This window comes from Microtus ochrogaster, chromosome 7 (assembly GCF_000317375.1).
Source record: "Microtus ochrogaster isolate Prairie Vole_2 chromosome 7, MicOch1.0, whole genome shotgun sequence".
NCBI lineage: Eukaryota > Metazoa > Chordata > Mammalia > Rodentia > Cricetidae > Microtus > Microtus ochrogaster.
This window is the reverse complement of record NC_022014.1, coordinates 7,493,134-7,510,264: the sequence shown is the minus strand read 5'-3', so window position 1 is coordinate 7,510,264 and position 17,131 is coordinate 7,493,134. Positions and strand designations below refer to the sequence as shown.

The window sequence follows — 17,131 nt, the reverse complement described above, 5'->3', positions numbered from 1 at the left end:
CCACCAGCACTACCAACCACAGCCAACCTTGACCACCAGCACTACCAACCACAGCCAACCTTGACCACCAGCACTACCAACCACAGCCAACCTTGCATGCCCGTACCACCAACCACAGCTAACCTTGCACACTGACTAAAAGATTGATTTTCCGTTTACATGGTTAGGTAGTGTATAATACATTTGAGGTGATGAGAGAGCTGTCTCTGACAGTGATGATGGCTGTTGGCTGATAGTCAGTATCACTCCCTGAGTGCCATAATGCATAGGTGAGAACAGAAAAGGCCACTCCTGTGCTCTACGTTCATCCCAAGAAAAATGGCACCTTTTTTACTTTTGTTGTTGTTTATGTGAGGACACTGGACATTTTCTCTTTTAATCTACTAGCGCATATTCATGGTACATGACCATAGTTTTCACAGCCATTTGTTTTAATTCTAGTATAGCATGGACTTTGACTGTAATCAGCCCCATATTCCCTCCTTTCTCCTCATCCACTAGTCAGCCTTCTATTTCTGGCTAGCCTACTTCTACTTTCTTATTTTATTTTACTTTAATTTTTTATACAATGTATTTTGTTCATATAATTTACCATCTGCCAGGTCCTCCCTACTTCCCTATTAACCCAAATTTATGATCTTTCTCCCTCAAAATAAAAACAAAAGCAACAAAATATTAAAAACAAAACACACAAAAACAATGGGCATATGTAATATATATTATATATATCATGTTGTATATACTATATAAATATATATTCACTTCATTACACTTATTTGTGTGTGACATATATGAAAATATCATGAAGTTATGAGTAGAGGTCTGAGGTCAACTTGTAGGAGCTGATCTGTTTTTCCACCATGTGGGTTCCAGGGATGGCAATCAGGTCTTTAGGCTTGGCAACATAAACTTTTAGCCACAGATGCATCTCCCCAACCTCTAGTATTTCTGATTCTACTTTCTCTAGTCATTAAATTTCTTAGACTCTAAACAAAGAGCAGACACTTAGGTTGTGGTTCCTTTATGACAAAAACTTAAACTATCAATAAAGTTCCCTGAGGTCATAGCAAGCAACAAGTGGCAGAGCTGGAATTTAGTTTCCAGAGTTTGAGAAGAAAGTTGTTCAGCATGACACCACGCTAGAGATGTCAAACCATGGGGGAGGAAAACAAGCCCAGAAGAAGATGTGGGATTTGAGAGTTGCTGGGACAGCAGGTGGGAGATGCTCAGAATAGCACAGAATAATGGTATGCAAAACAAAGGGGTGGGAGCGCCATGCCTGTACTGGTGAGAAGCAGATGGAAGAGTGGCACATTAGGTCCTCAGGGCCCCCACACGTACTGATTGGTGGCGATGACTTCAAAAGAGCAAACAAAAATTGGGAAAGACAGAAGAAAAAGTTAAATGTACACAAGGAGAGACAGGGGCCAGCCAGGGAAGAGATCCTGATGGATCTGGGTCATGGAAGACACAGAAAGACTCTAATACAGTGGTATCACTTAATTTCCCTCGCTCTATAGGTAACACACATCCTCGTCTTTGAAAAAGTCACCATTGAGGATGAATATGAGTTTTCATAAATCTTGAAAGTAATTCCCTGACTTTGGTGCACATATAGATGATCTTATATTCTTTGTTTGGGTCCTGATGTTGTGTTCTTAGCCACAGTGATATTTCCATGGTGCACTGGTCACATTGGAGCATGAGGGAAAATAAAAATTTGAGTGAGTTGGAAGAAATGGAGTGGAGTTATGGCTGCTCGCTCCTAATTCATGGGTACCAAAAATGTATATCTTATAATCTCCAACGAGTTGAAATGACTCCAGATTCAAAGACCATGGGCTCTAGGAAAAGAGACAATTCTAGTTAGTTCAGTTATGGAGGAAAGTGAAGGTTTTGATCAAGTAAGGTGGAATCTTTCCTTAAATCAAGTAACTTCACTAAAAACGCAATAAATAAGTGCATTGGTGTTTCCTGAAGACATTTGATTGGCATTGTGTTTCTAAAGTCTGGAGCAAGTCTAGTGCCTCTGGAGAGTACTATACATAGCTCATGTTAGGACCTCATGTCCAGTGCCTCTGGAGAGTACTATACATAGCTCATGTAAGGACCTCATGTCCAGTGCCTCTGGAGAGTACTATACATAGCTCATGTAAGGTCCTCATGTCTAGTGCTTCTAGAGAGTACTATACATAGTTCATGTACGGACCTCATGTCTAGTAAGACCCAATAGCAAAGGTGGCTCCATCCATCATGGAAGATGCATTGTAAATGATCATTCAGCCTGAGTTGGTTCAGTGAGAATGAATAGTGTAACTATGCAGATGAAAACAGACAGAATTCAAGGTGATACAGGATAGTGTACAATAAGAGCCTGGGATTACCTCTGTTCCTGAAATTACTGCCCCTCTGGTCTTTTCTATGAACTAACATATTTCCCTCTTATCCTTAGGCCAGCTTGAGTGGGTGCATGCGACTTACTTCCAAGGTGTCCGCTTGCCATATTGTTCTCCAGTAATGGGAATCAACGAAGTCTGGTGTCATGACTAAAGTAAATGGAAAAGGAATAAGGTACTACAAAGTTTAAAGCATGTTATAATACCCTCCAACCACCCTTCTAGGACAACCTGTTCCCTGTGTGTGATCAGACAAGACTTGGGGACATACAAGCAGCCCCATACCTGCACATGGCCTGAGTGTCATAAGGAGAAGGATGTCCCTGAGTTTGTATCAAAACGGGAGGGATCAGATATATTGGTTAAAACCAAAGTGGTTTCATCCAAGAAAGAATGTATCTGATTAATATAAAAGTCAGGTAAATTGGCCAATGTGAGGGTAATGTTGGGAAGCTTAGTATAGCACTCTATTGGATTTGTGTGATTATGAGTTGTTGAGGAACATGTGAAGGGAAAGTTAGCCGGGGTTGCTGAGGGAAAGTCTCAGTGTTTATGACTCAAAATGGCTGCAGTCCTGTGAAATCTAGACAAGTGTGTATATCATTATCATTTAAAAAGGAAAGCCTGAATTCACCAGTCCATCACTGAATATCTTCATTGTGCACAGTGTGTGAAATATGTATCATACAAACATATTTTCCCTACTGAGAGACTTCGACAGGAGAAGAACAAGGAATCTTGCAGTAGCTCAGCATCCATTTGAAATGCCTGTGCTTCCTCCATGGCAGGTTGCTGGACAGTTCATGTCTGTCACTGGAGATCTGTGATCTTGTAGCACCTGCCGGCATTCAAGCTCCTGCAACTTATTTCAGGAGGTTTGAAAGACAATAATCCCTAATTCTTTTTGAAAATAATATCTTCTATTTTGAAATTATAATAATATTTTTTTCTTCCTTCCAAAATCTTCCATATTCCCCTCCTTGCTCTCTTTCAAACTATTTTTCATTTCAACATGCAATATGAAGACCAATCTCCAATTTTAAACAAATATAAAGGCAAATTACTATTTCTCATACCACACAATTTAGAAACTCACTGTATCTCTTTCTAAGTCTCATCTCTTTTATAAAAACAGAGGACTGTAAAACAGGCACAGATAACTCCTCTCTCTCTCTCTCTCTCTCTCTCTCTCTCTCTCTCTCTCTCTTTCTCGTGTGTGTGTGATGTACATGAATGTGCATGCATGTAGAAGCCAGAGGTCAATGTCCAGTGTTTTCCTATAGCAATTGTTTCTGAGGCAAGGGATCTCATTGAACCTGGAGCTCACACATACAGACTGGCTGGCTAGCGTCCTAGGGGCATCCCATCTGTGCTGTCCAATTCTCCAGCAACCCTGGGATAAGCAGTCAGTCCCCATCCAAACCAGTGTGCCGTGCATCCGAGTGCTGAGGTCCTCACATTTGTCTGCGAGCACTTCACCTACCAGGCTGTCCCCTTACCCCACACAACTCCGCTCTCAAAGTTTCATTAGTGAAGCCACAGAAAGACATTACATGAGCAAAGAATCCCTTTTGAGATATAATAATGTTCATATCAGAACACGATAGAACAGTCAGCAGAAGGGAATACAGTGCAATATTTGATGAAGTGAGGTAATTATCATTTATGAATGAGGAAGCTCAGTGTTTTCTTAAATTACTCAAATTAAACCTCAAATAAATATTTGAAGTTCTCCATCTAATTCTGCTACAATGAAAAATTGAATCTCATTACCACTGGATTTACATTGACTCTAATTCCTAAGATTATATTTCAGAAAGGAGGAAGGAACATTTCTCACCAGGGGAAAAACGGATTGAAGTTTTTAATGTAAAACAATGTGAATTTCAAGTTACAAACATACAGTTATCCTAAAACTTTCCTAAATATATTTTTGGAAAAGTTCCAGCTAAATATTTTACATAGCTCATAAATAAAACCCTGTAAAATAAGTATCAATAATTTAATCAAATGATTGTTATGTATCTATAATAATAGATGATTATTATATTTCAGAAAGGAGGAAGGAACATTTCTCACCAGGGGAAAAATGGATTGAAGTTTTTAATGTAAAACGATGTGAATTTCAAGTTACAAACATACAGTTATCCTAAAACTTTCCTAAATATTTTTTTGGAAAAGTTCCAGCCAAATATTTTACATAGCTCATAAATAAAAACCTGTAAAATAAGTATCAATAATTTAATCAAATGATTGTTATATATCTATAATAATAGATGAGGCCAGGCATACTTTAAGTGGGCCTATTATATAAACCAGAGGATATTATTCACTTAAAATAATTCTTGCTTTAAAAAAATTACTCAGTATCGTATCTGTGTGATAATGAGCTCCCCAGTGTTTCCTACCAGTAATTTAATTCAATATCTACACTTTGCCACATACAACAACTGCTTTAATCAGGGCTTCAAACTCCTTGCATATAAAGGCTGAGAATCAGATCAGCACATATGTGTGGCTTCCCTCCAGAGAAGAGTGTTGAAAGTTGTTATCAAAATAAGTCAATTGGGTTCCCTAGGAGGGGGAGGGAAATGGGAGGCGGTGGCGGGGAGGAGGCAGAAATCCTTAATAAATAAATAAATTTAAAAAAAATTTAAAAAAAACAAAAAAACAAAATAAGTCAATTGGGGCTGTGATGCAGCTTGGTATTGAAGCTTCTGTTTCTCTCTCTCTCCCTCCTTCTCCATCCCTATCTCTCTCTCTCTCTCTCTCTCTCTCTCTCTCTCTCTCTCTCTCTCTCTCTCTCTCTCTCTCTCTCTCTCTCTGTGTGTATTGCATGTGTAGAGATTTGCATGCCTATGTCCTTTGGGAGTGCACGTGGAGGCCAGAGATGGACATTTGTGTTTTTCCCTATTGTCCTTGGTCTACTGCCTTCCAACAAGGTCTCTCACTGAACCAAAATCTCCATGTCAGCTAGGCTGGCCTGTCAGAGAGCATTCTGGATCTGCCTATCTCTGTCTCACCCCATACTACCAGGCCCAGACACATCTGCTTTTTTTATGAGGGTGCTGGGAATTCTAACTCAGGCCTCATGTTTGAGGAGCAAATATTTTTATCCACTGAGCTATCTTCTCTGCACCCTGACCACAATTTTTACTATACCCCATCTCCCTGCATAGTTTGATAGCCATATAGTCAAGGTCCCTCCAGAGCTTTGATCTAAAACTTGGAATTCAAACACAAGCACATAGACTAGGGTTCCCTACCTTTGGATGGAGACCCCTTTGGGGTTTGAAAGACCCTTTCACATGGGTCACCTAAAACTATAGGAAAGCATGGTTATTTAGTCTACAGTTCATAACAGTAGTAATATTATAATTATGAAGCAGCAATGAAAAGAATTTTTTTGATGGGGGGGTCACCACAGTGTGAGGAACTATTATATTCAAGGGTAGCAGCATTGGGAAGGCTGAGAACCTCTGACATAGACAAAGAGGAGGCTTCAGCAAAAACAGTGGGAAATGTTACTTAGTTTTGCTGCAAAAAGTAGAGAAGATTCACAAAGAATGAATGCCTGTCTCTACTGCTGGCGGCTCATACCCTTAGTCGACTAAGATAGTTGTTAACTATAGTCTGAACACTGCAATGATCTTTTAATAGAATTTCCTTGAAGGAAATAAAGCAAAAGAGATGATTACATAGGAAAGTATGCTTGCTTGTGTATCCGCCTATATCTCAGTCCTAGGGCTTCAGAGGAGATATACTGGCCTCTTATGATCTTTTAGAAATCATTTAGTTAAGAGGCAGGTTCAATCCCAGGTCACAAGACACGATTCATTATGCAAACCTCTAGTCTGTCTTTTTAACCATGTCCACTAAAATGCAACAAGACAGGTGCCTTCTGAAACACTACTCATCTGACAGTTAAACAATCTTTCCTACGCGGCAAGATCTTCCTCGACTTAATATCAACTCTGTCCATGTAAGGTAATCTGTGTTGGTGTTGGCTTGTTTGTGATTCGAATAGATCTTTCTTTTAATTTTGCCAATGTCTTGCTAAGTAGCCCTGGCTAGTCTGCTATGTACTATGTAGACACTATATCCCAGAGTCATGAAAATTCTCCCGCCTCAGCCTTTCAAGAGTTTGTGCACACCTTGGCTACTCATGAACTTTAATGTCAATCCTTTTATGGGTAACCTTGTTTCATACTGCTACCAGAGGGACCATGTAGTTTTGACTTATGCAAAATTCATTGTGCCGGTGAGTGAAAAGAGCCTGTTACTGTGGCTCCAACTGTGCCTATGCCTCCCACGGCTCCAGCAGTGGGCCACAGACCAGACCTGTTCAGTCTGCATACTCCATCTCATTGACTGATGCCTCAGATACTCATGTACACAAATGCTGCAGTGCATAGTAACCCTGGAACTTCATTTACACAACTGCACAATAGAGCTGCTGAGAGGCTATGGTGGAGACACAGAGAAAAACACAGCCACAGTATGGAGGCTTTGGGAGCGTATGAGTAACTGTGGTTTGGTGGGTGCTAAGACTTAAATATGAAATGTCCTCACAGGTTCGTGTGTTTGAAACTTGGTCCCTAGAGGGTGGCACTGTTTATGGAGGAAATAGAAGCTTTGAGAAATGTGGCCTTGCTAGAGGAAGTGGGTGTCTGGAGACTGGGTCTGGAGACAACAGCCTGGTCCTGTTGTTTGCTTCCAGTGTTTCCAAGATATGAGCATTCTCAGCTCTATACTCGGGCCACCTGCCTCCATGCGCCTCTTTCCAGGGTGGACTGTGTCCTCTCAAACCAAAAGCCAAAGTAAATGTTCCCCACTCGAGTTTTTCCTTCTCAGGGACTTTGCTACAGAGACATACACAAAATGTACAATATGGTATGTATGATAAGAGTTCCTAGGGTGGAGTGTGTAGGGCGGGGGACAAAAAAGAAAGAAGGAAAACGTAGAGAGGAACAGCTGAAAGGGGGTGAAACTAAGACGGTTTGGAATTGACACAGGCCATGAGTTTCTGGATTTCCTTTTCCATCCATAACCAAAACACAATTTCCATTTGATAAGTCAGGCCAGCTCCCTTTCCTCTCTCCATAATGGAATTTGGATGTGAACAGTAGATATAATCTCCATAATTAATCTGCACTGACTCCAAATGCTGTCGAACCTCTTAAATGTTTTGTCAAGATAAATAGGATAGAAAATTGATTCCCATCCCAGCCTCTTCTCTAATGTAACAGAAACTGAAGTATGGCTCGATGGATGGAATATTGACAATATGACAGAGCAGCAGCCAAAAGGGTGGATTCCTTAATGGGAGCAAAAGGCTCAGTAGAGAACAGAACGTCACGATCCGTAAACAAGAGACATGCACTCCCTGGATATGAGAATCAAATGGTGAGATTTTCTTTTCATATCTCTGTACCTGAACAGTGACAGTGATGGCTCGTAGTGTCAACTTGACAGGATCTACAATTACCTAGGAGACACGCTTTTGAGCATGCATGTGGTGGAATTTCTAGGTCATGATAAATGGGATGGGAAGACCCACTCAAAAATAGGTGGCACCATCTCACAGGCTGAGGGCCTGGACTAAATCAGAAGGAGAACGTATGTGAACCGACCACCAAGATTCCCCTCTCTCTGCTTTCCAACAGCGAGTGCACTGTGACCAACTACCCCAAGCTCTCATCCATGGGACTTCCCACCATGTGCTGCTAGACTTCCCACTATGTGACAGACAATACACCTTCCCTTAAGGGGCTTCCTCTCAGGATTTTGGTAACAGCAACAAGGTGAACAGCACAGTGACAAAGACATTCTCCCATTCCATGAAGTGAAACTCAACATGAAGCAGTATGCAAGCTACCTTCCTTCTGTCACAGGTACCAGAGGAAGGAGGGTGTAGACTGTGAGTAACAGATGATCCACACAGAGTCCAAGAGAGTAGCTGGTGTTTGTTTGGCACCAAAGGATTTTTGGATGGCACCAGTGGTGGTGTTCATGATGTTGATGACAGCTGAGGAGACCATGTTGATGTTAGGTTTTGTTGTGAACGCATAAGGAGAGAAAGAGGGAGGAAGGAAGGAAGGAAGGAAGGAAGGAAGGAAGGAAGGAAGGAAGGAAGGAAGGAAGGGAGGAAAAGACAGAGGAAAGTATTCTGAAGCAAGAGAAACTCCATTTCAGCCTGGCGTTGGTTAGAGTGAAACACGCTCCAGAGGCGGGACAGTCAGACAAGAGTTGTCTGATGAAAGGGCTTGTGGTGGCAGACCCCGAGTGCTTCTCCATCTTTACAAGTCAGTGCACAGCTTAAGTGACCATGACCCTTTAGTGCTGTGGTTCTCAGCCCCTAAAAGACCATCAGAAAACAGATATTTACATGATTCATAACAGCAGCAAAATTACAGTTATGAAGTAGCAATGAAATTAGTTTTATGGTTGGGGTCAGCACAGCATGAGGAACTGTATGAAGAGCTACAGCATCAGGAGCGCTGAGAACCACTGCTTTAGGGGGATCCAGAAGACAACACGGGTTTGTCCACAATTGAACTGTTGTTCACAGTGACTGAGCACTTTATGTTTTAGGAAGACTCATCCAGCAGTGACAGATAACGAAGAGTGGGTTGCATGGAGCGGCTAAGGGGAGGGCTCAGTTGGTTGGCAAAGAACTTCAAGGAGTTGAGTCAGAAATGGAGAGAAGCTTATGGAAAAATTTACATCTGCTCTACAGTGGTTGGGAGGCTTGAACTAAAGCCACAACCCAGGAGATGGGCAAACAGCTCATTCGTTAAACTGCTTGCTACGCATGCCTTGGGACCTGAGTACAGTCATCAGAACTCATGTAAAACTGTCTGGCACAAGGGCATGCATTTGTAATTCCTGTGCTGAGGAAGCAGGACTCCCCAGGGCCTCCTGGACAGCCAGACTAACTCACATGGGCAGTTATAGGAAGTTATAGACCAGTGAGAAAACTTAGCCCAATAAATAAGGTGGAAAGAGCCTAAGGAGGACACTTAAGGTTGTCTGGCATATTCTCTCTCTCTCTCTCTCTCTCTCTCTCTCTCTCTCTCTCTCTCTCTCTCTCTGCATGTTACACAAATGATATACATATAAACATACATACACTCACACACACACACACGTACACACAAAGAAATGTTCATATTTATTATGGATTCCACCTTCCTCAGCTCCAACTCCCTGGCATACATACGCAGTCGCCCTGTATAAAACCCAAAAGTAACTGTATCAGGACAGGAAACCATCTTCCACGGGGGAAATACTAGATATTTCCAGCATAACTAACTGCAAACTTTGATATTAAAGACATGGCTGGAATTTTTCTGAAACCTGCAGTTCCCTTTCTCTTTTTTGTTATCTCTAAAGACACAGAAGTACTGCCATGTTAATGAGCAGGAAGAAAAACAATGGAACCCAGAGAGGAAGTGTGGACACAAGAGCAGCTTCCTTGTTTCAGCTGTACAAACAAGGAAATGTTTCACCTCCCAAGGATGCCTAACCAGCCTCACAGGTTGACAAGCATCCCCCTAGGCGAAAGTGCAAAGCGTTGATGGCTCTCCTGTCTTTGCTTCAGAGTTGAGTGGAAGGAGATTCCATAATGCAAGTCTGTAGGCTGGAAAATGATGGCCTGAAGACTTGATATTTCTTGGCTTATGGTTTTTCCAAAGGAAAGAAAGAAAGGAGGAAGGAAAGGGAGGAAGAAACCCTCAAAATATCTTCAACTTAGCAATATGGTTGCTGATTTATCCTAATCTTCAGAATATAGCTGCTGTCACTGTCAGTTTAACAAAGTCTGGAATCTCCTGGTAAGCAAGCTGCTGCATGCCTGCGGATTATCTTGATGCTATTAACCGAGGTGTGGAGACTGATCTTACTTGTGAGAAGTAGCATCCCCTGGACAACGGTTTCTAAACCACACAGAACAGAGCAGCGAACAACAGATTCTAAACCACACTAAACAGCAGCGAGCCCAGCACCAGGGCAGGCAGCCCTTGCTCTCTGCTTCCTGCCTGTGGCTACAATGTGAGCAGGACTTTGACCTCTTGGCGCCTTGAGCTGCCTGTCATGATGGACTATAACTTGAACTGCCAGCTAAATAAACCCCCTTTGCCGTAATGTTTTGTTGGAGCATTTTATCATAGCAACAAGACAAGAAACTCATACAGGTCATTAAATAGGCTAATTAAGCTTCCAAAGCTACTAACCAGGTACTCAACCCACTGCTTCTTGGTATTGCCTAATGATACATCACACCAACTTTGTAACTAATGGCTACATTTGGCAACAGTGATGATGAAGGCTTCCAGAGCTTTCACTTATACTCCATTTGTTCATTGCAAATAGTTTGTTGTCTAATTCCTTAGTATTAGTGACTTTTAGGTAAAACCATTGTGTGTTGTTAGAAGTCTCTCCTTTCAGTGGAACAGGAGCTGTCTCATATCAGCTGATATTAGGAGGATGAGAAATGAGGGCGATGTGATAACCCTACACACACAGAAAGCCCACATCTAATCCTTATTCCTTCTTATACAGGAACTGCAAGAAAACGAAACTAAATACATTTTAAGAGGCCATATTATCTACCATGTTGATGAATAAATCTCTGTTTTAAGTCACAGACAATACGGCCCAAGCCTTATGTGTTTATATATTTATGTGTGCATTATATGAAGAGCCACAGGTATGGGGTGCGTGTGCACATGTATGTGGATGCATGTAGAGGCCAGAGGACAACTTTCGTTTTCATTTCTCAGGTACTTTCCAACCCTTTTTTTAAGAATAAGCATCTCACTGGCTGGAACTCACCAAGCAGGTTAGGCTGGGCCTCGGGATTCCGTTTGCTTCCATCTCCCTGGTGTGCACTATCATGCTTGACTTTTTAATGTGCGTTCTAGGGGATCAAACTCAGGCAAGTGCTTGACCGAGGGAGCCATTTCCCCAGCCCTATCCTGTTCTATACACTAGAGACTCAAGGCTAAGAGCATACATTAAGGATTTTCATGTCGCCCAAGGACAATGCCCTTCAAGCAAAAATAATAAACAAGCAAACAAATAAATAAAGTAAAGCACTCTTGTTTTCAAAAACCTACCCAAAGAAGATTGACCCATCTGTCATCAATACCCCAAACTAATTTTCTATCCGTTGTTCTTTGGCTCCAGAGACCAGTCCTATCTCATGCCTCACAGCTGCCGATTCTCAATAGAATCTAACCGACACACTCACACACTCAGATCTGACAAACAGGCACTCATCTTTCTGCAGGACTGAAGCCTACTGCCCTTGCTGGGCTTGTCTGTGCAAGTGGTCTTCCTGTAAGAAGACAGAGAAATAAGACAGCTTGGCTTCCGGCTTATATCCACCTTGACAGCGGCAATGAAGAGCCACACGGAATGAGAATGATGGACATGTCACAAAGCCCGTCAGGAGGATTTTCATGACAGCTGTCCCCAGAGAGTGCATCTATACACAGAACGAGATCAGCTATCTGAAAGCATGGATAGCACTTATAACAGACAATATCACAGTCAGGCAGACATAATTTATTGGTTGTCCCTGATCAGTATCTCTCTGGTCATAGTGAAAATAATTTTGTGCGCCAAATAAACAATTGTAAAATGCAGAAGAGAAAACATTCACTTTAAAAGACTATTTTTTCTTTCATCATAATGATAGATGTGGCCGATAAGGCTAGCTAGCATCTCCTTGCTAGCTTAGCTCCCCAACTCTGCTGGCATGAAAACAGGAAGAATTTGGATAAAAGCTCCGGGTGAATTCGGGCTTAAAGGGCTGAAGCTGTAAAGCTCTCCAGTCAGAAGCTGCAGCAGAACATCCAGCAAACTATGATGCGTGCGTGGCCTCTGGTGGTCCTGAGTATGAAGTCCAGTTTTCTATTTCCTTGTTCTGGGAATGAGTGCTCTTTTCCTCCCGATCATAGTCCTTATAAACGGTTCCTGCAGTTAACCGAGAGTCCCACCCCTGTCAATATAGAGCTGCATAAAGGAATCCAGCAGAAATGGACACTGTGGCACTCAGCATAAAACAACCTCTCCAAGTATATTTTGATTAATAGTTGGGGTCTTCTGGACTTCCGCTCAACTTCAGATAACATAGGAGAGAAACCACATGGACACAGACTTTCTTTCTCGACCATTGGTTTCCTATACTCCTTGACAGCACAGTTGGGCCCAAATGATCTCTTCTGCCTCATAGTCAATGAAAGTGTCCCTTGACTTCTCTGGGCTAGCGGACACTAGAGTAGGTATGGGCCCACCAATCTACTGACATCACTATCCTGCAAAGCCTCATGACAGAACAGAAGCAGGCTGAGGATGTAGCTCGGTTTGCATTGTGCTTGTGAAGAATGCATAAATCTGTAGACAGAATCTCCAACACCGTAAAATAAAACGGGGCATGGCGACTCACACCTCTAACAAAATTATTCAGGAGTATCAGAAATGTAAGGTAATCCACAACTACATGCATGAGACCCTGTTCAAAATATGTCCTAAGTAATGTCTTACAGAATGGAAGTACCCTGGCTCCCAATATCCTTTCTGGGAAACCATCACCTTAGAGAACTGCTGTAGTCTATGCCAGGCTTGTCAGTGCTAAGCTGCTGAGCCACCCAGGTATGCTTTTAGCCAGACTAAACTATCCTACTAATTACAAATCATCATAGGAATGCAAAATCGGGAAAGCCTAGAAATGTTGACTGTAACTAAGTTCATACGGATATCCCAAGATACAAGAAGAAACATCCTTCTGCATGTGTGATTCTTTTAGGAACAAGGTGCCTGCCTTTCCTGTGTATCAGTATCAGTAATAGAGAGACTCGAGAAACAGGGCAAACCATGCCTCTTCATAACTACATGTTACCCCCATGCATGCAGTGAACAAGATCTGCATCCACACACGGCAATCCCTCACCTGTAAACATTCTTTGAATGACTTCTCATCTTTGTCCTGGACACCCAAAACAATGGAACATGAAGTCTGCAGTGTTAGCAGTTCTGTGGGCCTCTAGATGAGTGATCTGAGATTAGGAAGAATCTTGCTGGGGGTAGCTGGAGAAAACCAGGATGAATTAGGACAAATATACAAAAGAACGCTTATCCCTGCAGTTTCGTGGCTCTAGGATTTAAACAGTGAATGTCTACCTTTGTGTCTCAGCATGGCACAGGGAGATAACTGTGCTTTCCGAGGGTGGCTCAATGGAGTCCACTGTTGTCTGCTGGTGCACCCCTCTTCAGAAATGCATTCACCCCTTTAGTAACTGGAAATATTCCCAAGATGTATATAATTTCATGGATGGGAGAACACCAATTTCACAGAACTTAAATGGCACAACCATGTCATGCTTAAATTATGCAAAAATAAGCTGCATGCAAGGGACAAGGGAGATCCTGGGGCGTGCTGTCATCTGCCTGCAACCAGATGGCCCACGGGGCTTCCAGAAGCAACCACTCAGCAAAGAAAAGGGGAAGAGGCTTGGAATAACCCAAGCAGATTGCAAAGCTCTCGGGTAGAGGCAGCTTTCCCTGGCTGAGGTGCTAGTCAGTGTCTAAGCTGGCATGAGAGCCACCTGTGAGATGCAGGGACCCGGCTGGGGAGGGCCAGTAAAGGTCTACGGCAGGGGCCTATGCCTTCTTGTGGTCTCCAGACACAGAGGTTAGAGTCACTGGTGCTACAGCTGTTTCAAGCTGACTTAAAACAATGTCATCCCCAGGAAAACACATGCCCATCACTTTCCCAAGACTAGGTTTTCAAGGTGTGGTACGCTGTATTTCTTAAAGGGTGGGAGAGACTTTTCATTCCACATTCAAACTCACCTACTGTACAACATAGAAAGGGGATATTTTAAAAATGTAGGTGGGAGGCAGTGAGACAGCTAATCTGAAAAAGGACCTTGTCACCAAGTCTGATGGCCTGAGTTCGATCCCTGGGACCTACATGGTGGTGGGATGGGAGAACCAGGTGTTGAAGATGTCCTCTGGCATCCATGCTAATAAATAAACACAATTGATGGAGTTTTTAAAAATCTAGGATGCATACACATAATGGGAGAGTTTCTTTTAAGAAAAACTAGCAAATTGGGGCAGGAGATACTTTTGAAATATACAGCAACGAGAATACAGTTCAGTCTCTGTTGAAATCTTATGTGCTTCGGATGGAAAAAATAAATTACTTAAAAATTTCACCCTTTAGTGTTTTTATTTGCGGGAGAGAGTCTGCTCTTTGTGGTTGCTACTATTTCTGTTTTTATGTTACAAGAAAGGCTGTCACACTGTAGCCCAGGTATGCTGGCTTGAATGAGAATGCCCCCATAGGCTCATATAGACACACGCTGAGTCACTGCAGAGTGGAACTGTTTGGGAAGGATTAGGTGGTGCAGGTTTGCTAAGGAGGATGTGTCACTAGGTGGGAACCAGATGTGAGCTCTGCTGTAATTCAGTGCCATGCCTTCCTCTCTTTTGCCATGCTCCCCTTCAGATGGTCATGAACACTAACACTCTGGGAAAATGAGCCCCAAATCAAATGATTTCTTTTATCTGCAACCTTGATGAAATTGATATGTCACAGCAATAGAAAAGCTGCTAAGACACCAGGCTGGCCTGGAATTTACCTTTTAGCCCAGGCTGGGCCTTTCATTTCCAGTTTTCCTATTTCAGGTCCACAGATACTGAGTTTGGGGCCATATAGAAGTCACTACATCTGCCTTAAAATTCTGACCCTTGGACGGTGAGAGGAGCATAAACACATTTGTTTTTGTTTTCAGATGTGTTTGAAATGTTCTTGGATGAACATAGATGGCTCTGTGTAATGAACAAATATTTAGGTTAGTTTACTTTAAGAATAAGAAAAAATAAAGTAAAAATAGAAAGAAACCTAATCCATTCCTTTAGTCCATTTATTCAATATCATTTTGGGATATTTTTCCTTTTACCTGAAACTCTAAAATGGATCAACAACTTAGGGTCCCTTCCATCCTCCCTCAGCCTTAGAAGTCACCTTTCTAGCCCTTCCCAGTAGGAATTCAGTTCTGATGCATCCCATGCGTGGCACAACCTAGCAATTCCTGTCTGGTTGATATCTCTTGCTGAACTGTGCCCTGGTTCATCCATACTGCCTCACAGGGTAGGACCTCTTTCTGCTGTGTGTGCTTACATCCTTGTCTATAGAGACCAGAGGACCACCTCAGCTGTCATCCTCAGAAATGCCACGCACCTCCTTTGAGATGGTCTCATTAGCCTGGATGTCCAACGGGACCCAAGGATCTGTGTTCATCATGCTCACCTCCCCAGAACACATGTAAACCACAATGTACAGCTTCTTCTTACATGCAGATTGGGGGATCCAGCTCAGAGTCTCATGTTTGTAGAGTAAAAATTTTTACTGACTGATCCTCCCAGTGACCCTCTTGGCTTTGAAAAAATTTCTTTTTTAAGATTATGTGTAGGGTTATGGGTGGGCTTGCACAGGTTCAGGTTTCCATAGAATCCAGACGCACCAGATCTCCTGGAGCTTGAGGCATAAAGAGCTATAAGCTTCCTGATATGGTTGCTGGGAACAGAACTTGAGTCCTTTGCGAGAGTATAAATGCTTGACCCTTCTCTCTACTTTTTAAATTTTGGAACTACATATGAATTTTAAATTATCTCGCAGTTCCTAATGAATGTATGCCATTATTACAATATGTCAATCAAATTGCTATCAACAGTACCCATGAGTTATAAAGAGACAGCAGCTCTAAAGCCATACGCTAAAGAGAAAAACCCCACTGATCACCAATGCAACAACCAATAACATCTCCTGCCTCCATTTCTATCAGCTAAGAAGCAGAGTAAGAAGGAGCAGCGATCTCCCACAAAAGGACTCCACCAGATTTAACTAGAGTCCCTCTGAGGAGTTGGGGAGATGGCTTTGTGGATACAAGTGCTGGCTGCTCAAGCAGGAGGACCCAAGTTCTGACCCCACACACTCAGAGGAAAAGCTAGATGCAGCTAAATGCATGGCTGTAAATCCAGCACTGAATGGGGACAGGGATAGGCTGGGGCTTGTTGGCATCCAACCTAACTCCAGGTTCAGTGAGAACCAGGTGGGGAGCCGCAGACCAAAATACTGGCACCCGCAGGTACTGCCACTCATGTGTGTATAAACTACACAAAATATATTTGCATCCACAATAGATCCCTTTCAGTACTAAAAGAGTTCTGGGAATAAAGTAAGTGCATATGACCACACCCTGCATGGTTGCTAGGGATTGAACTTGGGTCCTAGTGCTTTCAAGGCAAGCTCTTTACCAACTGAGCCATCCCCCAAACTCAGCTGCACACTCTTTCTGAGACTCACTTTGCTTCTTCGTCAAAATGGTATTGACACTACCGTCCGCATTGGTTAATGTGAGTATTACTCTGAAAAAAAAATGAGCAAAGATATAACTTGTATGTGATCTGTAACAGATGACATGCAGTTCCCTGGCATTCAGTTTCTCCCCTCAGACAAAGGCAACGGCTCCAGGAGAGGTGGTCTTTCAGGGAAGGCTTCTGTTTCCTTAAAAAAAAGACTCTTGTTTTTCGAGGCAGGGTTTCTCTTTGTAACAGCCCCAACTGTCCTTCAAGAGATACCATTGCTTCCTCCTTTGATCATCCACAGAATCTGATGTCCAGGATTTCTAGCCCTTTGAGAATTTAAGATAAAAAGAGAA

The 17,131-nt window shown here is 42.5% G+C and overlaps 1 protein-coding gene across 9 annotated transcripts in view; it reads right to left on the bottom strand.

Moving 5' to 3' along the window:
* Nucleotides 1–17,131, bottom strand: part of Rbfox1 (RNA binding fox-1 homolog 1) — a 1,689,477-nt gene that overhangs the window by 904,961 nt on the left and 767,385 nt on the right. For 2 of the 9 annotated variants that reach the window (XM_026780381.1, XM_026780382.1), the window contains one exon: nt 2,482–2,546. The exons of the other annotated variants lie outside the window; for them this stretch is intronic. In XM_026780381.1, the coding sequence (XP_026636182.1) occupies nt 2,482–2,544 (63 nt within the window). In that variant the 5' untranslated portion in view covers nt 2,545–2,546. The remainder of the gene's footprint in view (nt 1–2,481; nt 2,547–17,131) is intronic. 9 annotated transcript variants of the gene reach the window in all.